This window comes from Melozone crissalis, unplaced genomic scaffold (genome assembly GCF_028551555.1).
Source record: "Melozone crissalis strain CALT ecotype California unplaced genomic scaffold, PUWL_Pcris_2 ptg000018l_1, whole genome shotgun sequence".
NCBI lineage: Eukaryota > Metazoa > Chordata > Aves > Passeriformes > Passerellidae > Melozone > Melozone crissalis.
Window position 1 is genome coordinate 8,669,835 of NW_026535796.1, and position 24,067 is coordinate 8,693,901.

At 44.0% G+C, this 24,067-nt stretch overlaps 2 protein-coding genes across 7 annotated transcripts in view; both read right to left on the minus strand.

Annotated features, from left to right (window-relative positions):
- SERGEF (secretion regulating guanine nucleotide exchange factor) overlaps window positions 1–762 on the minus strand; it is a 142,246-nt gene extending 141,484 nt beyond the window's left edge. For all 5 annotated transcript variants that reach the window (XR_008482990.1, XR_008482991.1, XM_054275615.1 and 2 more), the window contains exon 1: window positions 689–762. Coding sequence is in view for 3 of the 5 variants with exons in the window: in XM_054275615.1 (XP_054131590.1) it covers window positions 689–712 (24 nt within the window). In the remaining 2 variants the exon portion in view is untranslated. The remainder of the gene's footprint in view (window positions 1–688) is intronic.
- A 1,459-nt stretch (window positions 763–2,221) lies between these two features.
- Window positions 2,222–15,718, minus strand: TPH1 (tryptophan hydroxylase 1). 2 transcript variants are annotated; one of them, XM_054275756.1, is made up of 11 exons: window positions 15,650–15,718; window positions 11,736–11,873; window positions 10,622–10,805; window positions 9,181–9,281; window positions 8,440–8,507; window positions 7,006–7,202; window positions 6,400–6,535; window positions 5,779–5,905; window positions 4,602–4,697; window positions 4,072–4,205; window positions 2,222–3,706 (listed from the first exon to the last, which is right to left on the minus strand). In XM_054275756.1, exons 1-11 carry the CDS (start codon window positions 15,716–15,718, stop codon window positions 3,532–3,534), a joined length of 1,425 nt encoding a protein of 474 aa, XP_054131731.1. In that variant the 3' UTR covers window positions 2,222–3,531. The 2 variants fall into 2 exon arrangements, with proteins under 2 accessions (XP_054131731.1, XP_054131732.1); XM_054275757.1 differs by lacking the exon at window positions 4,072–4,205 and having other exon boundaries at window positions 15,650–15,717.
- Window positions 15,719–24,067: the final 8,349 nt, after the last annotated feature.

Genomic DNA, 24,067 nt, shown 5'->3' on the forward strand with positions numbered 1-24,067 from the left:
AAAGATGCAGCACCTGGTGAATGTTAAACGGCCGCATTCAGCAATAACCACTTTGTACCTACAGAAACACCGACACTTCACACAGAACCACCGGGCTGCTGTTATTCAGCAATAAACACTTTGTACCTACAGAAACTATACAATAACTATTTTGTACCTACAGAAACACCGACATTTCGCACAGAAGCACCGGGCTGCCCGGCCAGCCCAGAGCCGGCAGGTGGGGAGATGTCAGGAGCGGAGCTGCACCGGCACACCAAGCGTTCCCTCACAGCCACTGCCGGTGATACGCGCTTTAGAGCGTGATACTACTTAACAGGAGCAATTCTTCTTAAAGGATGTCTCACAATCTCCCGTTTCAGCCTGTAACTGGCCAAGAATTTACAAGCCTTCAAAGCCAGGCGAGCCGCAGAAGGAGCCGAGGGGCTGGGAACCACAGGCGGGCATCCCAACGCCAGCCTCACGCCAGCCTCACTCCAGCCGGCCCCGGCCTCGGCCCCGCGGGGCAAATGGGGCTGGGCAGCGTGAGGGAAGCCCCGGCACGGCCCCACACGGCTGTGCCCGCCAGGTGACACCGCGGCGTTGCGTCCCTGCGGAGCGGGCACACCGCGGCCCCGCAGCATCCCGGCAGGGCGAGCAGCGGCCCCGCCACCCTCCCGCCTCCGGGCCGTGCCGAGGGCCCACTCACCCAGGCGAGCAGCCGAGGCTCCATGGGACGGCGCCGGCGGCTGCCGGCGCTTCCCGCCGCCCGCGGGCCGGGCAGGAAGGGGCGGGCACGGGGCGGGATCACGGGCGGGCAGTGCCCGAACCGCGCCGGGATACGCCAACCCGGAGAGAGCGATTCGTGTTCGCTAGGAAAATCCACAAATGCCAGAGGTTTGTGTCCAAAACAGGAGACAGAGGAGTCCCGCAGCTTTATGCGAATAGAGGGAGAGAGTCCACTGGGGAATACACCTGTGGAATTTTCCTCTCTCGGTTTCAGAGCACGCACCCTCATTTTGTCCCAATTCCCGGCCACATGTTGCCCTGTTCCTTGCCCCATTGGCTGCGGCGCTAGGAAGGCACAGCCTTCCCGAACCGCCTACCACATATCCCGCCTTGAACCTCCTGTTTTACCCTAAAATTCAGAAGTTGAGGCTTGTGCAGACCCGTGTCTGTGTTAGGAGCCGAGCTGCCTGGCCTCCAAAAAAAACCCGCTGCCCAAAGTCGCTAGAAACATTGGTGCCCATTTCATTGGCGTTAACACCCACACCTTCACCCAGCCAATTGTTAGTAAAGACATGAGCTTTCCTCCCGTGTTTATTGCTACGGTGCCGAAGTAAAGGGCCTTGGTGGTTCTGATAATTATCACAACTCCTTTATTTCGTTGGCATTTAATCCTCCACAATTGTTTAAAGTACTTAAATTATCATGGTTTCACCGAAGGTTTGGGGGGGCGAAGCCAAACATACACGTTGTTAGTGCCGTGGAAGTGCATCTTCTCGGTATTATGTCTAGCAGTTTACTTTTTCTTTTGCTACACAAACGCAAATAAAGATACAACTGCTGTTTTTACAAAGTACTTGAAAGTAGGTGCTACTTTAACAAGTTTAAGAACTCCTACTTGAAACGTACACATAGCTCAGACAAGGCTGGAAGTAACACAGACCTATGTATATTTCAACAACATCATAAATCCAGTGTGGTTAAAACTGTAGCTGAATATTAACTGTTATCACAGAAGCAGACAAAACAGATCCTCCCTTACTACTCAATTAGAGGAAGGTTTCTTCTTTAGAAAGACAAAGTTCCTAAGCCTATTTTTAAATTAAGTGCAATGTAAGCCATAAATGTTGTAGACCATAATTCTACGTCTTAAATGCTCTTTAAAAAAAAGTTATCGTGGGTTAATAGCCACAGAAAAATCTATCTAATCTTGATTTAAACAGTGAGTATTCTTGGAAAGGTTGGCCTGGCAATTGCTTATGGAGCAGAGGTGTCCAACTAGAAAGCATATGAAACTCAAGGTAATTTTCAAGCACAGAGGTTTCATGAAAGTCCTTTCAAGTTCTCAAAATCCTGGACTAGCGTCTCCAGTGTATTTAAGATTTCAGATCATTCTTCCAGCACACTTTCTGGATTTCCTGATAAGATCTACACATGAAGAAAAAAACAGTGCCTGGAGTGCTGTTAAATACACCCTGCACATCACAGATCCCCCCTATTAAATACAGCCTGCACATCACAGATCCCCCACTCAAATGTCTCACATCCTGCACACGTGTCCATGCCAGAACAGGGGTGGCAGAAGCTTTGCACAGCTCTGCAAGGTGCTTGGAACTGTGGGACCCTCGACACAGGCAAGTTTGCTACTGTGCAATGCAGACAATTCAGCAGGACACTGCTTCCCTACCCTTCTAAAGTGCTCTTTGGGATCAGGTATGCTTCACACTACAAGGTAGTTTCTTGCCTTAAAAACCACAGAATTCCTAGGAAATGCTTGGACCTTTCAGTTATAATTTAATAGATAGGGAATGAAGGTGTTCAGGTCAGATAAAGAAGAAACTAAATGTATATTTGTGTAGCTTGTGCAGGTCAAAAAAGTGACTGAGCAATCAACAAGATATTTATTTTTACATAAAGTACACTGCTCTATGGGCTTTGGGTGTTTTTTTAAACTTTGATGTTATTTTAGAGCAAATTAAGCTATTTTGAATATGAAGCTGCAGTTTGGAAATGGTTTTGGGCTTTATGCTAAATCAATGCTTGATGGCTTGCTGTATTTTTTTGCTAAAGTAATTCAATCAGGAAAAAGGCAAATGGTATCTCTGTAAGGAAAGGTCTTCCCTCAGGTGCAATATCAAGGACAGCAACAAAAATCCTGACTCTAAGCCAATATCAAATCACTTAAACGTAATTAGGATTTCATGCAACAGCTGTATCTCTCTTTATACTAGAAGCATGCCAAACATTGCATTTGCAACTCTTTGTGGCAAGAATAATCCCTTTGAAAGCAAGATTTGACTCCTCCCTTTTATCATGTAGAACCTCCAGCTATTTGTGTCCTGATGCCTGCATTGTAATCATTCAAGTCTCAAACTTAGTAGCACAGTCTTTGAAACACTGAATTACCACAGCTTCTACGTTGTCAAGTGTTCAGCACCACGCAGTCAGTATCATAGACTGCTGGAGTCAGGAATTGAATTCTCTCTGGGGTGAATTACTCCATTTTTGCCTCATAAGCCACTTTCTGCAGCATCTGATCCCAGCCCTGATCCACAGACCACACTTTTTCTCCAGTCTAACAATTTCTCCATCCCCCTACAAGCTTCTAAAAGGCAACTCTGGACCTTTTTTACCTAAGAGGGTTGGAGGAATGCATTTATGTGAGGAAATTTACAGAGAGTAACAAGATTAAACTGTTATATTCTTAAGGGCCATTTACTCTTCCATGTGCAAAGGAGCGAGTTCTGCATGCAACACATTATATGCCTAGAAAGAAATCAGTGGGGAAAGGGGAGGATTGGCTTGCAGCCCAGTGCTGGCAGGGTGTTAAACTTCCAGCTGCTTGCCCATCTTGCTGAGGGCGTCGCTGACAATGTCCAGCTCGTGGCGCAGCTCGTTCACCACGCTGGCGATGCTCTTCGTGTCCTTCAGGACCTGCACGCTCTGAGTGTAGGGGTTGTACTTCACCCCAAAGGGACGCTTGATGGTTTTTGCAAACTCTCTATTCAGGTAAAAAGAAAAAAAAGAGTGTGTTATATCCAAAAGGGGGTGTTATAAACAAGACATAAACCACAAATTCATTCTCTGTATGCAGCCAGTATCAATACCCACTTTTCTAAAGTATTTTAAAATATTTTTCTATAGTATTTAAAATAAATATTTAAAATATTTAAAAATATAATTGTTATATATCTCCTGTACCTGAAAGACCATGAAAATACTAACCAAAACTCCTTTACTGTGAAATATAGTTACAAAACTCTGATAAGACTAAAAGGGTTTCGCGCTGCAACAGAGAGAGATAGAAACCCAAATCTGCTTTTATAAAAAGAAGGGGGGTGGGGAGGGGGGGGACAGAATCTGTACCTCATCTTTTCCTTTGCTTCTTCAAAACTTTCAGAAACAAAGTAAACCTCCTGGAAAGTTGTAATGATACATTCTTGCTTGCAGGTGACCTTTGGATCAAAAGGTTTGACTTTGGCGCTGTCAGAGAGTGAGTGCTGGTGAGGTGTTACCATGGGTCAGAGGAACATCACCATCCAAAGAATCCAGGAGGAAAATGACATGTGATGAAGTGAATAAAAAGGATTATGTGAGATGATTTTAATGCATCTCATCTTGAAATTTTTATCTGCAGATGAACAGTGATTAAAGCCTAACAAACTGAATTATTCTGAACAGTCATATTCTGCCAGTCTGGGTGAGAAAAGGGACTCCACAGACACAAGGGTTGTGTATAAACAAGAGCAATATTTTTATAATCTGAAGCTTTGATCTGAAAATAGTTACCTGGACTGTAACATCAAGAAATTATACTTCATAAAAAGCAGGGGGAAACAGTGGCAGTAATAATGAGGCACAAAGAAAAGAGGCAAGCAAGCAGTAGCCATTCTTACCTTGAGCTCACTGATGGAAGAGAGCAAGCCAGCCCCGTAAACTCGTAGCTGCCCCTCTTGCTTGCACAAGCCAAACTCTACCGTGAAGAAGTAGCACTGAAACACAGAAGGAAGTAAAACAATTCAGCCTTCATCAAAGATGCTGTGGTGAACTAGAGATGGAAGCATTTCTATTTGTAGGTAGCATCAAATATTTGCAAATATCAGAGAGTTGTCACTCAGTTATCCTGAGACATATAAACAGGAGGAAAGCCAGGATGGAAGGATGAAGAACCACAGGATTGCATGCTTCTCATAAGAAAGGTGGATGTCACAGATCACCCAGCTGGGCTGGAAGATGCTAATGCCAGTGCAAACATTGAGGTGTAAATCTCTTTTGAGAAATACTGACGTGAAATCACAGCCTCAGCTTAAAACAATCACTGGGTAGAGCGGATCTCTGGTGAGTAAGAACAGCCCACTGCAGTTTGTTTCTCATTTGCTTAGTGTGCTGTAAAATTAAAGACATTCTGTTTGCTGAATTTCAGGGTTTCTGCAGCTATACAGGAAGGAACACTGTTTTCATAGATGGTTTATTTCTGCCCCCACTGAAGGTAGTACAAGTTTTACACATGACATGGGAAAAGAAATTTTTAAAATCAGCAAGCTAGTTCTTGCATAACTGGCACAGATTATTTTTCATCAAAATTTACTTTTAATCTTAAAATACCCCAGCCAAGACTTCCAGAGACTGATATCCAGAAAATTAGTTTATATTATTTTAATTTCTTGACTGAAAAGTATCTAATGCTAGCGCTCACCACATTCAATACCATATAATTTCAATTCATTCTACACATTAAAGAAATAGAACTTTCAAATCATTGAATCATGTTCCCAGAAGAAAGAAGACTTTGTCTGAAAGAAATAGACCATAAAATTTCAGTCTGCAGAAGCTAAACCATTACTTGACAGTAGAGCGAAGGAAAATACCAATCATATCAACTTTAAAGTGTTTTTTTTTCCCTAACATGGAAAATTTTTTCATGCTTTACAATCCAGGGACCAGCGAAACACAAAGATCTAGCAGCTGATGTGGCTAATGTTGACACGAAGCTCCACATTTATTCCATGGCATGGAATCAGCTTAGTGAAACACAAAGGTTTTGATGGAATCCCCAGGCACTCAAACACTCACTGTTGCCAGTTTTTGGACAGCCTCATCTGATGCCCCAAGTGATGCAAGACCAATTTCCTGAGAGAACTGAGCAAAACTGGGTTCAGCCAAAAGAGGGACATGGCCTAGGAGCTCATGGCAGGTATCACTGGAAAAAGAAACAAAACAAGAAATCTCCTGATTTGTCTTTGTGGCAAAGTGAAAAAGCAGCACCACTGAACAGATACAATGTCTTGCATTAAACTTTAAACTTAAACACTAAAAGCATTGCCCATTTCTCTGAAAGCAACTGAGCAGATCATACCAACCCTATATAAAGTGCATAAAATCAGATTTTCAAATGAAGGTGCCTAAAATTGAGGTCTGAGCTCCCCATGTGTTAGGAAACTGGATATTAACTGCACACAGTGATATTAGGAGAAGATCTCCAGTAGCAAGCTACACTTTTGAAAATCTTGCACTTACAAAGGTGGCATTTCAGCATGCTGTAAATTCATTACATTCAGCGTAAAGGCTGAGTCTTCAGCATCTTAAAAATAAGTTTTATGCTGGTGTTCTTGAGCAGCTTTTAAGTAACTTGGCTCTGGGCAAGCCAGATTCAAAACTCTCTCACAAACTCTACCCCAAGATTAAACGACTCACGGCTCTGGTGTGTAGAGAGGGTCTGAGCTGTGTCTGACATATTGAGTGCAGTGAAAAACTCGGAATGCCAGTCCTGCCAAGAAGTCTCTTGGTGACAGATATCCAGCCACGGGACGAATGGTGAAGCCTGTGCGCTCTGAAAGTGACCAGAGAAGCTGTATGTTAGTTTAGCTCAGGATGCACAGTGCTGTCAGCTTTCCTGCTGGGGCTGAGGTGACAGCCACAGCACTACCTTGGCTCAAAAGCATGTGGGAAAATGAGGCACAATTAGAAAAATTAGACTTAGGCTTGAGTCTGAGAAACATTTTTTAAAATGGCCCTATCTCTGTGCTAATGGATTTCCTAGGATTCCATGTCTAGGGTCAATAATATAGCCAGGTATCTCCTTAGCCAATCCTAACAATCTTTTCAGACACTGCCCCTCAAGTGTCACTGCCTGCACTGAAGACAAATACATTAAAACACAGATGGCCAAAAGGCCTCTTAGAGGATCAGAATGAATATAAGTCACCAAGAATGTTTCCTTGTGCCCACAAAATGGTGGGATTTGCAATGGACCTCAGTTTATTTTGAAAACCAGAAAATTATAGGAAACCAGCAGATTACCTTTCAGGAAGCGAGACACATCTTCCAGCTGGGGAATATTGTCTTCCCTGTACCCACAGTGTTTGGTGAGCAGGGGCAGGTTTTTCAGGTACTCTCTGCAGGCATAAGTTGGGTAAAGATTGTTCAGCTCTCGGTACACAATCCCCCAAGTCTTGATCTCCTCCTCAGTGAATTCAATCTTGGGAATTGGGTCACCACTGCAAGAAGAAGAGGAAGAAAGAACACTCCTTAGAAAATGGCTAATAAGAGGTGACTAATTTACCTACTATTAGTATTTAATACCTGACTGTGACACCTGCCATTAGACTCTATCAAATACAGTGAGATCTGGTCTATGTCCTGGAAAGCTTTTAGTCTAAGGACTTGCCTGTTTTTCACTTTAACCAGTTGTCAGGAATCTTGGCATTGATCTCACTTAAAGCATTGGTTCTGTAAACAGTTTCTTAATTGTTTAATGCCAAGAGTAAGGTTTAAAATACCTACACAATCTCTTCACAGCTTCAGGAGCTGATAACATATCCTTTTCCATGTTGGATTTCTAAGTCTGCAATTATTTTCCATTACCCTTTTAATTTGTTTTAAGAAAGGAAAATTTCCTAAAATAACAACACATAGTGTGACAGCAGCTAAATATACACATCAGGTAAAAATTATGTTTCTGTGCAGAGGAGACCAGTGCCTGTCTGAGCATATTAATTTTAGTCCCTCTTTCCTATTTAGTCCTCAGGACCTTGGATAAATGACACTGCATTTCCAGTATCAGCCAGGGAACTGGCATGGAAAATGCTTTCCCAAGGGAATCTCTGTCAACAACAGGTTAACAATAATCAGCTTGGGACTGTGGTAACCAGTTGCATTAAACACACAGTGCAATAGAACTCTAAATACAGACCTTTTCTAGGTCACTTTCAGTTGAGGAACTTGACACCTAAATTCAATCAGGCCACATGAAAATCACGTTTAGAAAGAATTTACAGCACTGGGTTATGAATCTCTTACTGCTTTAAGAGCTCCACCCTCTGCCAAGAGGCATCTCTAAAGACAGAAGCTCTTAGAATTTCTTTTCACAGAAAACTTCTTATCGACACATCACACATGCTAGTTTGAACCAGGAAAGAAAATTCAAGTATTAACATTTGCTCAGAAAGTCTACTCTCAGTGGTCACTGGGCTGTACATTGGGATTTGCCTCCCCTCCCTCTACTTTGCAGAGCATCTGGCCAAGCCACACAGCCTCAGACTGACCAGGGCTGCCTCGATCTACCTTCTCATCTTGCCTCACATCTCCCTTCCCTTCGCCTCCTCGGCTCTGATCCCTGAGCTGAGCCTGCATGTCTCAGCCTGGTCTGAGCCCAGGAAAGTGGGCTCCTCCCAGCCCACTCTGCTGTTATTTCAAAACACCCAGAAGGCTTCTTCTGGAAGAATTCAAGCTTACTGTTTGTAGTTCATAGCCAGGTCTGCAAAATACTTTCGCCTCTTGCGATAAACATTGTCTTTGAAACCCTGGTGGGGAGAAAGGAAAACACAATTCAGTGAGTTTCCTAGCCATAATAAATAAACCAATCACTTTAAAACAGAACCCTTGACATTTCTGCAGTTGGGGAATAGAAAAGTATGATGTGTAAGAATGAAAGGAGAGGGCAGGAAACTCATAGCTGAAGTCTGAAATGTTTAATAGATGTGAACTGAGCAAATACTCCAAAGTAGGAATCAGCTGATTTATGCAACTATATATTCCATGTAGAAGGATTAATTTTAGTTGTATCAGTATTCACACAAAGTTTGTTACCTGCATGATTATTCAAAATTACAGAACAAGTTGCCCGTTTTCACTGCCTAAATACCAGCTTGGCTTCTCCGGTAAGGAAGAAAGGTAGAGGGGGAAGAAAGCCTGCCTCAAAATAACTTTCTTTTAGCTTCTTTAATGTGTATGTGACCACTCAGGGCCCAGACCTGGAGTCCTTGCATGAGTAAGCCCTGCAGAAAAGCACAGGAACTGAATTCAGTTCCTGCTTACCTGAGCAAAGAAAGAGACATGAAATCCCCAAGAGAAGGTGCTCAGACCTCCAGAGACACCATTGAGAGGAAAGGGAGGAGGAAAAGCTGCAATTTTTTAGGTCAGCTCCATGAATTGTTTCCAGCTATGGACTGGATGTAGGGAGGGAAAAGTACTTACGGGATGGTCAGCATCCAAGTCAGAGCCGTACATCAGCACCCGGTTTGCACACTTATCCAAGTCTGAGATCTTCTTCGGAAACCAGGGAACGTTCTCCATGCCTGGGGAAGGCATGGGATCCACAGGGTTATTAATAACACCCAGCACACCGAGGGAGGAAGCGCTGCTTCCAAGGACGGCCACGGCGGTTACAGCTCACCCCATAAATTAACGGGGATGAATAAGACAAGGGAGGCCTCTGCCTATCTGGCACCAGCCTCCAGCTCACACTTCCTCCTCAGTCACTGCCACAGGCTGCCTGCAGAGCACAGCCAGCCCCAGAGCCTCTGGGAAGGACAGCCAGCCTGGGTTTCTCTGCTGCAGTCAGAGTGGCATCCAGAGGATCCCATGGAGACAAGGCCTCCCAGTGTACAGCTGCTGGGAATCTTGGAGGGCACAAAGGGTGCAAAGGAGAACAGAAGGGATTTGTCTGTGGTCCCTGGGCAGAGTGGGAGCAGGTTAGAGCCCTCTCATCATGTTTTACTGACCATGGGAAATGTATGTTTCCCCATGGTTATGTACATGGGAAGCACCTGGTTTTCCCTTGAGGGGTATGGGGGAGAGGAGGAACAAGAGGCCCTGCTGCCTGAGACAGGAGCATCATTACACTTTTGCTACCAACTACTTTGGGGTTATTTTTGCCCTAAGAGAGTTTTTTGCTAAGCCCTTGGCAGACCAGTTAATACACTGTTTTTCTGCCTCAATGCTCTTCAGTTTACTTTAAAAGGTCAGGAGACTGTTTAGATTGAATTTCCCCTTACTTAGGGCTAAAGTAAGCCATTTTATCCAAGAACTCCAGATGTCTCCTTCCCGAGCACAATGACTGAAAAATACATGGGACCAGTTTTCTGCTGCCCTGAACTTTGGGCATCTCTTCAATTAAAAGTAAAGGTGTAAACACAACAGGTATTATCTAAAAGTAAAGGGCACCTCTGTTGTACTAATATGAGGAGGCCAGTTATGATTAAAAGTGGGTAAAAAAGACAGCAAAATCAAGAACTAAATGAGGAAATTGCAGAATCCATCCTGCACTCTCCCCAGTATCTGAACTGAACTGGGACCTGTCAGTATCACACCTCTGCCATTGCAGTGTACTCAAGCCCTGTACTCAGACTTTGCCCACAGGCCAGCCTGCTTTGGCCTGCACGGCTCCCACTGGTGCCAGCTGGGCTGTGCTGGGAAGGGACAGGAACACAAACAGCAGACATACAATTTCTAGCAGCCTGACACAGCCTGAACTCCCAGGTTCAGGCCAGACTACACTCACACATAGCACAGAAACAGGTACCTGGCAGCAGGGGCCTGAAGACACGACACAAGTGCAGGTGTGGACAACCATAAAAAGATTTCAAACCAACACATTTGGAAGTGCATTTTCATCAGCACTGCCTTTTGTACCTACCATCTTCCTGGACACTGAAATGCTCTGTGGGGCTCACAGAGACGATGTTGACGTGGGATTTCAGGAGCTGGAAAATCTCGTTGAGCTGTTCCCTGTTACTGTCACAGTCCACAAAGATCTCAAACTCCGAATTTCGTCTCTTGGACTTCCGTGACTCAATGTGCACCAGATTTACATGCTTCTCCTGTTTAGTAAGAAGCAATGTTCTCAAAGAGATAGGCTAAAAGCAATTGACTAAAGGTTAAAATAGTTTTTCAAATTCATATTCTACTGCCATGAACTATTCACCACGTCTATGAAGCTATTTTAGTTAATTGGATCTCTTGATAGCAATTTGCTTATTGGAGGGGGGCAAAGGTTTGCTTTTCTATTCAGAAGAAAATGAAAGCAAACCTGTGTTCTTTCAGTTTTATTTACATTCAGGAAGCACATAAAGACACAGTCAGGAAGTTTAAATTCATGGACCTTTTTCTTTTATCCTTCCCGTAGGAAGCTGATTAGCCAAATTCACCAAAATGCCAATCAAGTCACCATATAATTATCTCACAAGCAAGCAAGGGATTTAAAAGCAGTAGTTTTCAGAGCATTAGTTTCACTTTTCTTTAATCTGAAGAATTATTTAATCATGTGTTTTATATTAGGAACATTGAGAAAACCCCAGGCTAAATCACGCAGAGCCACACTCCAGAGCACAGTGGCACTGCACATATTCCTCACACAGCACCTGCCCAGCAGCTGTGCAATTGCAGCTCCTCTGCCACCTCCAGTCTGCCTGGGCAGTGTGGCAAGGGCAAGATCAACACCCCAAGTGTCTGCCTGCCATCAGCAGGGGCTTCAGAGCACCTCTTATTCCCAGCAAAACCACTGAGTGCCAATCCTCTTGTCATGAGGGGAAAAGACAAACTTCTCTCAGGTAAGAGTTTTAGCCAGCCATCATCTAAATTTCTAAGGCACACATTTTCCTTTGTGGGTAATTTTGGGTGGCAGATGGGAGCAGGTTAAGAATCACATCCTTAATAAACGGATGTAATCAATTCTTGTGTGCTCTAAAACTACCCTTACAATTTAAAAATGGAGAGCTGCAGTGATGATCATAAGATTATAGAATACATACCTGAAAGAGTTTTAATGCTTTCACAAGTCCTCCAACTTCATTCTTCAAGGAAAAAATGATGGCTGTCCTTCCTCTTTCAGATGCATGGTCTTCGTTCTCTTTGTTATCTTCAATCATCATGTAAGCTGACTTATTTAACTAGATGCAAACAAACAAGAAAAATTTGTTTGAATGGGTAGAAGTGCAAAAAGTGTAAGTTTTTACATTTCAGGGTGTCTTGGGTAATGCTGTGCTTTGATCAACCACAAAAGGAAAAATATTAAGAAATAACAGGAATAAAGTTAGTCACAGACAGAATTTGTGAGAGACTGAAATACCAATATATCTTTTTTTTTAGTTGAATGATTTTATGGACATCTTTATTCATTCCCTAGGATGCAGAAAATATTTTCAATGAACAGTTTATAGTTAGCATTGCTACTGGGAGGAAGAGGAGCAATAAGACACCATCGGAAATAGTACATTGAACAAAAACACTTGTTAGCAAGTTCAGTGAACACTGGCAAAGAGAATAATCCAAATCCCACAGGAACATAGGTAAGAAAAGATGAATCAGGATTCAGTAGATCAGAACTGAAAATCACTCTCTTGTTACATAACTGTAATACACTGTTTTCAGAGGGCAAGGACACAAACCTAAGGAGGTAAAATGTTTTGCTGGCCGGAGTCTGTTGGCTATACAGACACTCCCTCTCTGATCAACCACAGCACAGCTGCTCCATCTGCTATGTCCCTTAATTCATGTGTCAGACCCTTGGCACAGTCATCCAAATCACACACTGAAAATTCAGACACCCCGCACTGTCAGACCGTGTGGTTTTGTGCCTCACTAGTGAACACACTCCTGGCTGTGTGGAAATCAGCTCTCACAGACCATATTTTTAGCTACCTGTAGCCAGGCCATAAAAAGAGATAATACTGAAACAGTAAAGAATAAGGAAAATACAAAGTAAAGAAAAAACACAAGGCTTATGAGCAGAGGCTATCCCTCATATGTCTTCAAAACTTGCAAAAATGAAAGAATAAAAGGAGAGGTTTCTGAATCAGTCAGCAAGAAAGAGGAGAGGAACAATGAAGGCACAATATTGCTATTTGGAATTATTTTTTGATCTGACACAACTTTAAAGATATCATTACCTTGAGACATTTTCAGAAATGAAAAGAGCAAAACAAAATGCAAACAAAATGCACCAGTTCCTTTGATTCCCTTATACAGTCTCTCCAACTTTAATGATGTAATGAAAATATTTGGATTTCTGTCTGGGTTCCCACTTTGAATGAGTTGCCACAATATGATGAGCCTGGACAGCAGAGTCAGACCATCACACTGTTTCTGATCCACCAAAGTCAATGAACTGCATCAGCTTGAGTCCAGACACCAAATTTTCTGCTGGAAATTGGCAAGCCCAGTCAGGGTTCAGCTGAGCAGCCTGCAGATTTCCCAGCTCACTCCAGTGTCAGATCACTGTCACAAGAACCATGAACAGGCACTGAGCACAGGCACTTCAAACAGAAAATAAAAAGCTGCAAACACCACGATTACAGACAGGTCATGGGCTGTTTTCTCAAGTGCAGAGAGCCATTTGTGTAAGCCAAATCCTGTTCAGATGGGGCTGCTGTAGGAGGAGCAAAGAAGTCTCCACTACAAGTAGAGTTAGGTGGTCTTTGAAGGCAATAAATGCAGGGCTGATTTATAGAAGAAGCTAATATGCAGCAATTTGGCTTAACTTCATGTCTAGGATCATTGGCTTCAGCCTGGATCAGCCTTTATGAGATTTGGCACAGTTGCATGCAGTGTTATGAGGTGCACAGCTGGGACAGACTACCTGCACCAAAAACTAAAGCTCTTCTTTTGTGCTTTGCTGCTGCAACTTACACTGTGTCTGGGATCAGGTGACAGCATCTATGAAGTTATATGTTTAAGAGATCAATGAAGAAAATCAACAAAACATAAAATGTTCTTATATCAAGCTCTAGAAATGACCTCTAACTTAGGAATTACAAATTGGAAAAAAGAAATTGCGATGCTTACAATGCCAAATGCACACCGTAGACATTATTTAACCCTACACCAAAGCTCACCTTTTGCTTTAATTAAAAAATGAAGACAATCACCCAATGCAGCAATCATTTGGGTGCAAGGCAACAGGAGAAAAGGTAACACAGAAACAATTCCTCTCCTCCTGTGGCTGCACTTCATTTATATTTTAACCTCTATCAGTAACTCAGCAACCCAGCTCTAGTAAAATCTGAAACTTTTCCTTTGCATGGTAACACATTTGAACATTTTGGAGGGTGAAGGGGGAGTTAATATTGCACTGATGTTTTTTATTAGTGATGCAAATCATTAACTGATTTTCCACCAGCCTGACTCAGTCTTGACGAAAATAGACAAACACAGGGATGTTCTAAGCCCTTTATTTAGGTAGATAATTAGGTGCTGTCCAGTTAAAGATTTCACTTTTTAGGACCCATAGCAATTATCTTTCCTTTCTCCCTCTCCCCAAAGGATGTTCACAGAGAGAAAGATATATGAGGGAGCATATTTTGTGCTTTAATTCTTCATATTAATGGATAATCAGGATTTTAAATTATCCAAACATATTTGCCTTAAAAAATCTCATTTCAATTCATAAATTGAAGATAAAAAATTATTTTCAAAATGTTTTATACTGATTTGCATTAATCACAATTAATAAAATGTGACAATGGGCATTTTATATTCTCTTCCCTTTAAGTAGCTGCTTACTTTGTTGCTGTCCTTTTGACACACTTCTAGGGAAGGGTGAACACACGATACTAGGAGTGACCACAACTAGATATCACATTACATTTTCCAGCTACACCAAAGTTCTTGCTAAGATTTAGCTCTCAGACACCAAAGCAAAAGCTGTGCTGAGCAGCTTATTTGGCTTCCAGGTATCTGAGGAATACAGCAAAGCAATGTTTTTGTGAAACTTTACTGTCAGCATTCTTGTCTTCACAAGGAATTTTACAGACTTTGTCAACTGCGCAGTATCAGTAACTGCAGCCAGTGCTGCTTCTATCTGATCTCTGATGCACTAAGCAAATTCCCACTATAATGGAGAATATTATAAATAAAAGGAGTGAGTTCTTCTGAGCTATGTCACACCCTCTGTCTCTTAAGCAATGGTACACCAAAAGTTGCTTTTGTTCTACCTTAATTTCATATGCTCACAGTTACACTTTGAGATTTTTTTTCCCCTCTTTTATCCCAAACCAGCAGCTCCATCCCAATCCCAACGGCACCGAAAGCTGCCACCGACGCCAGAGGAGCCGCACCCCAGGTCTCTCCAATTTCTGCTCTCCAAGTAACCAGAAAGCTCCCGATTTTCTCAAATCCCCGTTCCGAGAGGTGCAACAGCGAAGCGCCCGAGCTGTGACTCCACAAAAGCGGCGCTTACTCCGCAAGCCGGGACTGATCCCGGGGCCGGGCAGCGAGGATCCCATCCCACACTCCCCGTGCCATCGTGCTCCCCTCACCTGTGCCCATCCCGCACTCCCCGTGCCCATCCTGCTCCCCTCACCTGTGCTCATCCCGCACTTCCTGTGCCCATCCTGCTCCCCCCGTGCCCATCCTGTTCGCCTCATCTATATAGGTTTATCCCGCACTCCCCTTACCCATCCTGTTCCCCTCACCTGTGCTCATCCCGCACTCCCCGTGCCATCCTGCTACCCCCGTACCCATCCTGTTCCCCTCACCTGTGCCCATCCCGCTCCACCCGTGCCCATCCTGCTCTTCTCACCTGTGCTCATCTATGTTCATCCCGCACTCTCCGTACCCATCCTGCTCCCCTATCCCGCACTCTCCGTGCCATCCTGCTCCCCTCACCTGTGCCCATCCCGCACTCCCGGTGCCCATCCCGCACTCCCGAGCCCATCCCGCTCCTCACCTGCCTGCCGGGGTCCCGCGGGCTCGGCGCCGCCTCCAGGGATCCGGCGCGGCGCGGCGCGGGGTGCATGGCCGGGCAGGCTCAGGGCAGCGCCCGGCCCCGCCGGCTTTATGCAGGGCCGAGAGCCGCCCCCGAGCGAGGGGAGGGATGCGGGGAGGCGGGGGAGGCGCTACCCGGCCCGGCTGGGAAAGGGGCGCCATGGGCCCCTCCACGATGTTCACCCGGTTTGCAGAGCAGCGACGCTCGGGCACAGCCAGCACCCGCTCCCCGTCACTGCAGCCGGAAAACCCGCACGAGGAGAAGCCCTTTGCCTCCTGAGTTACCTGGACAGGGTCACCCAAGAGGGGTCACAGGACGCTGACTTTGTGCGGGTGACTCTAGGGGTTCTGCAGGTAACATAAATTCACACACCACGGGGCTGAGGGCAGCGAGCATTTGGGTGAGGGAGTCTTCCTCCACCGTGTCCACACAGGCGCTTCCCAGCACTTGTGCACTCCCTGTAAAATGCTCTGTACACTACCTGTGGGGAAGGGAAGGCAAACTGCATCAGAAGTGAGAGGTGGTGAGGGCTGGGCCTGTAGAGCAGAGGGGCTCTGAGCAAAGGGGCCTCTGAGGCTACAGGGGACTCAGCAACATCCTAAATTCTCAACAGCACATAGTGCAGGCTGTAGTCCCAAAGTCCCAAACACAGTGGGCAGATGTACTGAGATCTTCACTAAAAACAGCAGTGCATTTCTGCTGTGAAAATAAATTGCAGCGTATTCCTTCTTTTCGCAAAACATCCTAGGAATACAAGAAGAGTAACTACTTTTTTATTAGCAGAAAACGACATCTTTTCATATCATTTATGTTGTCATTTATTTTCTGCATATATCTAGGTGTGTTTATAGTATAAAAACTCATGGTTTTTTGACTCCAGTCCTCACTGTCTCATCTCAACTTGGCAACATTAAGATAAGGGAATTTTGTCCACAGCAGAAGCCAAATGTTCCCCGGGAACATAATCTCTTGGAGGTGTTAGGAGTCTCTTGGGGAGGAGAGATTGATTATTTTCTATATGAGCTGTCCAAAACCAAAGACTCTGATCCTTTTAATATGGTTTTTTTAAACAAACCTTTCATAGAAATGCTCAAAATCAGCAGCAGCTAGTTTCACTTGAATATAATCAAGTGTCTGGAAAAATCCCCAGTATCTCTCTCTTCAGTGCTTAAAAAGGTTTTGAGGATTTTTTCAGCTAGATCCCTTAGACACTGGTGTAACACACCTGGTAAATCATATTGATGAAGCAAATATAGAGGGTGACACCTAACCCAGGCAGGCACAGTCACACTTGCACCAACATCTGAGATGATGATATCAGAGTCTTCCTTCTACCTAGAAGGACTGAACTTCAAACAATCCTGTTTCTAGCTGGAAACAGTGACCAGCTCAGTCCTTCAGAAACAGCACAGCTGAACAGGATGACATAGCTGGAAAAACCCTTTTTTTTTTCCAGTTTGCTAATGGGACATTTTTCATCACCAGATGCTTCAATTTTCCTGGCATAAAGAAAATGCAGTATTTATCAATATATGTATTATCTCTACAACAGGCATTTCACTTCCTTCCTGAAGAATAAATCTCCCCATCAAATGAGCTGACTCATTTGAGAGAGCAAACAGTTTGTAGGATCTTTACCCAGACCCCTAAGTGTGTGAGAGCCTGGTGTTAATGACAAATGTGTAAACATGGGCACAGTAGGACAGTTATAATAGAATATGACTAATCTGCCAATTTTCCCTAGCTCAAATGGAGCAATAAGAATGGAGGACCCACGGGTAGCCTGACCTATAACTGCTGAAACAATGGGAATGAGGTCAGAAATGGCCAAGGAAATTTAACCTAATATGAAATATATTGGTTGCATAACGAGATAACTGGGGTGCCCAGGGTTTTGGGGAGCAGATTAAAGCTGATTCACTGGTTTGGTAAGAAGTGCTTGTTCACCACAGCCAATGCCCCCTGGTCTGAAAAGGCAGAAGCACATAGCATGAACAGACTCAATTACAGCCTGTTTCCACTGGGTGCTCACTGGAGCTTGCTCTGCTCCTCTCCACACTGGGTCTCCAGCTCCTAGGAATCTGTGGATGGCTAAATAGGAGAACTACTTAAAAGGTTTTATCCAAAAGCTAAATCATCACAGTTCTGTAGTTGCAGGGCTTTGGAAAACCCTCACTCTGTCACTAGCACAGCTGCTGCTTTGTGTTTTCACACAGAGAGAAAAATTTCTACCTTTTCTCAAAAACTGGTAGCATATTCTACCATTTGAGAATGGTAGCTTGGGCCCCTACCCACAGAAAAGAGCAGTATGGCACAGCAGTCAGGTATGGAGACAACACAAACAGGGCAGCAAAATGCACAGGAACCACCCTGCTCATCCTGGCAGGAGTGGCACAAGCAAACACCGACCCTTCAGAAAAGGTCTGAAATGGGACCTTGTTGGTCTGCAGGAGCACCAAGGCAAAGAGAGGCCAAAAGTTTTCAGTGGGATGTCAGAAATCTACACAGACCCTGAGGTGGGAAGGAACTCTGAAGGACAACTGGGGCATCAAAACCATGGGGAGAGAAACCTCCCCTTATGGCACAGGAGATAAGGCAATACTGTGACTGATTTTTCTCTAAAGCTTGCAGAAGATTTCTCACATACAGCCTCTCATGCACACAACACCCTCCAGACAGATAATCAGCACCTGAGGATGGAGCACAGGTCTGACCCTGCTCAAAAGGGGGTCAAGCTGATTTTCCAGGATGGGGCTTTGCCATGTGCAGCTGCCACAAAACCTCTCTCACTGGCACAGAGAAACCATGGCACGTGAAGGCTACCAGAGTGGCTTTGCTTACATTTTCCCTCCTAATCGCTCATTAAATGAACTCTCCTCACTCAGATCCAAGTGACAGGGTGGTGTCAGACTGAAGTCATTGCACTTTTCTCAGTCCTTTGCTGGAGTAGCTCCAGGAACATCAAGCATCTCCAGAAGAGATCACAAATCTATTCCTCCTTCCCATCTGCTAGCTCAGAGGTGACTCTGCTCTAGTTTTCAGAGAGTTTCTGTTTTGTTCTTCCAAGCAGAAACCTGACAGCAGAGTTTGCAATCAAGCAGTGTTCTGACACTTGGGAGTACACATTTGTAGATTTGCTCTGGAGATTTTGAGGCTGAGAAGTATTAAAACCAAGCTGTCACACCTCCAGATCTCCCCCTCCCTAGGAGGCCACACAGTAAAGGGACCCTTTTTGCCCTCTGAAACACAACAACCTAAACCTTCTGCCCTGCCTCTCCTCTTCCTCCCACTCTGTGAAAGTTTGTTCTCTGTGGGTCAAATATGTAGGGACTCAACTAACCTGGCACATCTTTGCAGACATGACACAAATCTTGTGTTTACCAACAAGGAACTGGGGAAGCTGGTCTGGGAGGGAAAAAAAGAAAAATCAGTGTAGTACAGGGGCTCCAATCTGGGGAGAGACAGGGTCAGAGGATGGTTTTGTTGAACTGGTCAGGCAAGAACATGGAAAAGCAGGTTGAGAACATTCTGTAAGGATATTAATCTTCTGCTGAAATATAAGATTATCTACCTGAATGCAGCAAGGGTGATGGAGAGAATCAATCAGCCCTAAAGTCTTCTCAATCCCACCAAGGTTATCAGTGGGAATTACCTGATCTCCCCATGTGATTGGAGAAAGTGCTCTAATCTCCAATAAAGCAATTTCACAACATCACTTCTGAGGTATAACCCCCCCTGGACTTTATTTGGCCCAGGCATCTGCCTTTCCAAGCAGGACCATTTGTCTGAGGCAAAGGGGCCACTTGAAACTTTTCCAGAAAAAGGTATGGGGTGGTAACTCCCTGAACAAAACAGGTTTAATACGATTTAGTACCAAGTCTGCTCTAATTATAATTACTTTCTCCAGAGCACACAACTGAAAATTCTAATCACAGCCCTCTGCCTTTCTGTTAATTAAGTGCTGCAGACAAGTTATGCCTTAAGAATCTCATGGCACTTAGACAAGCACTGTGGAAGTACACAGGGGAAAATGAAGATGAGCATCATGCAGGCCTCTGCACAGTTTGCTTTGCAGTATAAGTTTTACAGATCTTCCTCATATTCTGATTTAATTTTTTCAATGTCCTTTTGTACTGATGCCCAAAAAACTGCTGGTCTGAAAGTCTGGCTTGTTTTTTTCTACAGATTTTTAATAATTATAAAGCATTTATTGTCACAACACCCAAGCAACAGCATTCACTTCCAATCACTTTCTAACCTACATTCTCTCAACCTTTGACTTCTCTCACCTAAATGAGGTAACCTGTCATCGTGGCATTTACCTAAATGCAGGGAGTCAAAAAGCTCCTAATCCAAAGCTTTCCAAATTTTCAAAGAAATGTATGGATCTGAAATCTTGAAGTCTTTCTACAGAAAATTCTTCCATTTTCTCCCTTCTTCTACAAACCACAGTTCTGCCAGCAAACACTTTCCAGAGCAATTCCCCCAGCCTTTCCCCAGCATGAGGCTGTGACAGTGTCACAGCCTGAGCTCAGAGCAGCCTCAGAGAAATGCCTGCATGGCTCAGTCCCTGAGAAGGGCACCACATCCCCATGAGGGTGCTTAGCAAGCAGTTAACAATTCATGCCACTGAATAGTTGTTGATCAATAAAGCATTTCATCCATAACCAGTTAATATGTGACAAAAGGAAAAGGGAGATTTCAATTATGCAAGTATTTAAAACATTTAAAAATATCTTTTTCCAATGAAAAGTGCAAGAACCAATGAGGTAAATTACCCTCTCATCGTGTCTCAGCCAGCTGTAGTATCAACAGCCTTCAAGCACACTTATTTTGAAAAGCCAGAGCTGCTGTGTAAACCTGCTGAAGCACAGCCAGCCAACAGACCATGCACTGTTTGTATATTTGCTTTGGACTGTTTAAAGAAGCAATATTAGCCTTTTCATCTGAGGCAGGAAATATTTTTCGTTTCATAAAAGCTAAATGAAATCACAAGTGACATGAGCTATTTGCTGCTCTGAGCAAATAAGGTGTAGTTTTTCCTGACAGCACCTTTGTAAACTCCTTACAAAAGGTTAGTTTAGATGCTGCTGGGACAATGGACAAACCAGGCTCTGATTTGTTTTCTCTAGGGAAAATAATATCACAAATTTAATATCAATCAGCTACATTTCAAACCAAAGTGTAGGGCTGGGAACCAAAGCCCTGAAAGAGCTCTTTGCTCCAATTACTCTGGAGTTACTGGGTACAGAAGTGCCAATTACAACTTCCTTTTACTTCCTTATCTGTTCAGGGTTGGTCAAGTCACCTCAAGTTAAACATGGTCCCAAACCAGCCAGCAGAGATTCCCTGTGTTACTAGAGCAAACAGCATTCAGTCCAGCCAGAACCATCAACCAGGCATGGGGAAAACCAAGTAGAAAAGCTCAACAAACAGATCTACCTGCTGCCTGGGAATGCAGTGCAGCCTGGAGAGGACAAGGGAATATTCCATGGAGCCTTGCAGATGCTGCTCTGCTCAGGCAGGGCTGAAGGGGAGGCTCCCAGCTGGTTTCTCACAGGCTGAGCCAGGTCACAGCTCTGCCCTGCACCAGCCCTGGCCCCAGCTCCAGAGCCTGGCACGGGTTGTTGATGTTGTGCTCAGTGCTGATGGCTCTGGCACCAGGTACAAGTGCAAGATGCCCAACCTGAAAATGAAAGACAAAGCATCCAAAAAGAGGAGAGTTTGCCAGAGCTTAAGGCAACCTCAGCCACCACCACTGAAAACAGCCCCTCATGGCATTCAGGGATTACTTCTGACCAGGTCCTGATACTTCTCCATCCCTTAAGCACAAGTTATGGTAGAAGTGGACTCCATTCATTGAGGAACCACCCTGGTACCATTATTTCTGCCACATTATCACTACAAAACCTCAGGAATTATCCAGTGCTTCCACATCACAGACGAACACAAAGCAAAATAGTCAAATGCATAAATAAGGCTGCTGATAAGAGCAGTCACAGAGTGTTTGTTAACCTCAGCCTGTTGGCCTAATTAGTAGAACAGCAGCATATTGTGTATTCAGAGCGAGGTGGAGAAGTGAACAAAGGGGAAAGCTTTGTACTCAGTAATGATATGAGTAAGCAGAGCTCAGAAAGTGATTCAGCAGACTTTGATCCACTCAGGAAAGAGAACAAAAGCCCTCCAGGTACTTCTGACAGCCTCACCACAGGCTTGGGCCAGAAACCAGCCTCTGCCATATTCACATTTGTTTAGGAAGTGTATCCAATGTTAGATTTGCTGAATGTATGCCATGAGTTTCACACATCCTAAACAAGCCAAGCCAAGAGAAATCAAGAGATGACTCCAAGGCCCAAACAATGCCAGAAGACACTGGGTTTGCCTGTTCCAGTAGGTTTTTGGTGTGTTTCACCCCGTGCTGAAGATGATCAGCCATTCTGAAACAGAGGCCATGGTCAGGCTGCTCATTCCCAGCCAGTCCATTCAATTCCAGCCCTCAGGGTTTCACACCAACATGAGCTCAGAGGATGGACCATTCTCTGTTCACAGATTTCAGACACCCCCATCCACTGAAGTCCTGAAACCACACAGGAAACAGATGACAGAGGGCAGCCTCTGGTCTAGACACTGGCCATTGACCAGCATGAACAACATAAATTAAATCACAGTCACTTTTTGCTCCAGGGATGGAAACCAGCAATTTAAACCCATCAATTCACAGCAGCAACTTTAAACACATGGCAATTGTAAAATGTCCAGCCTCAGAGCTGTGAAACACATCATCATTTCCAAGACTGGCAAAAGCTGTTCATCTTGCTGTGTTCTCATGACAGATATTTTTTTCCCTCTGAATTTCTTTTATCTTATTAGATTTTAGTTCCCTTTATAGTTAGGACAATTTTGTATTGGGGCAAAATTAATTAATTTGGATCAAAGTAAGGCTCCTTGAAATGTAACACTAATGAGTCTCATCTGCCTGATCAGAGAGCTTTGCTTTTAGGGACACAAGGTACAAAATTTTATTTCAGAGAAATAAACATTATAAGCTTATTTAAGGTTGAAAGCATTAGCTAAATAGTAACCAGGATCATGGATAAAAGATTAGGGTGGCAAACTGTGAGCAGACTTACAACTGGCAAGAGGATGCAAGTGTAGACCAAAACAGGCTAATGAGGATTTGTCAAAGAGGTGCAAGCAGAGCTCAGTGCAATTTACAATATATTTGGTGAACTGTCACTGTGCCTCCCATCTAGTCACAATTCTTTTCACCTATTCACATGCTAGTGGGGACTAAATGGAAAAGAGTTACAGATTGGAAAAGATAGTAGCAATTTCTAGAAAGAAAAGATGGGAAAAAAATTCATTCTGGATGAGTCAAACTAATCTTTAATATCTGGCAAACTACATGGACAAAATATTTGCTTATTTTAAAATCTGATTTTAGTCAAGATCAATTTGTGTTAATCAATGTTGGCTTTGATTGGTGTGAGAACTACTCCAGAGAGCAAAGAGGGTTAAATAGATCAGGTATTTCTCATTTTTATTAGGCTTCATCCCATCCACTTTCTCTTACCCCGTTAGTACAAACAGTTAAAGCAAATACAATCTAGAATTAACTTCCCAAAATACAGGGGCAAATTCACCTAAAAAACCACATGGTAAATGCAGTTATCAGGGATTTTCTGGTAGATTTGGCATAGCACACCATAAATGGCATCTGCACAGCCACATGCTGGGTCACTTGTGAATGACAAACACATGACATGAGTACATGCAGTAGAGTATAAGGGAACTGCCTTCCCCAAGCCTCATGTCCCTCCACAAACCTCTCCAGCACAGACACAAGACCAGGAACGAAGATGTGATGCTTGGAGAGGGCAGGCCCCAGCTGCTGGCAGAAACAGCTCCATGTGACAGGAGGCAGGAAGCCCACAACTGGACAAGGACATGTTTTACACAATGTCTGTGGCCAAAGAAACCACTGTAAAGTTGTGAGTGTGCTCTCAAAGGCACCCAGTACAACTGCACAGGAACCACTTCTGGCTGGTGGAAAACCATCCAGACCTGCAGAGGAATCACACCAGGGCACCCAGGGCTTGCACAGCTTTAGGCAGTTACACACAAAAAGCCTTTGGATAAACCAAGAGCTGAATTCTAACCTCTTCTACCTCTTTCCTCTGTTTTGATAAGGTTTCAATCAAACATTACCACTTTTTGTCAAAATTACCTTGACCTGCAACAGGCAACACTGAAACCTTGATGTTTCTATCCTTTTGCAACCTAACACTGGAAATCAAATTTTAAAAAACTTATTTCAAGCACCCATGTGTCATCTTCTTCTGATGTCATGCATACTGCACCTGTGCATAATATTCCTCC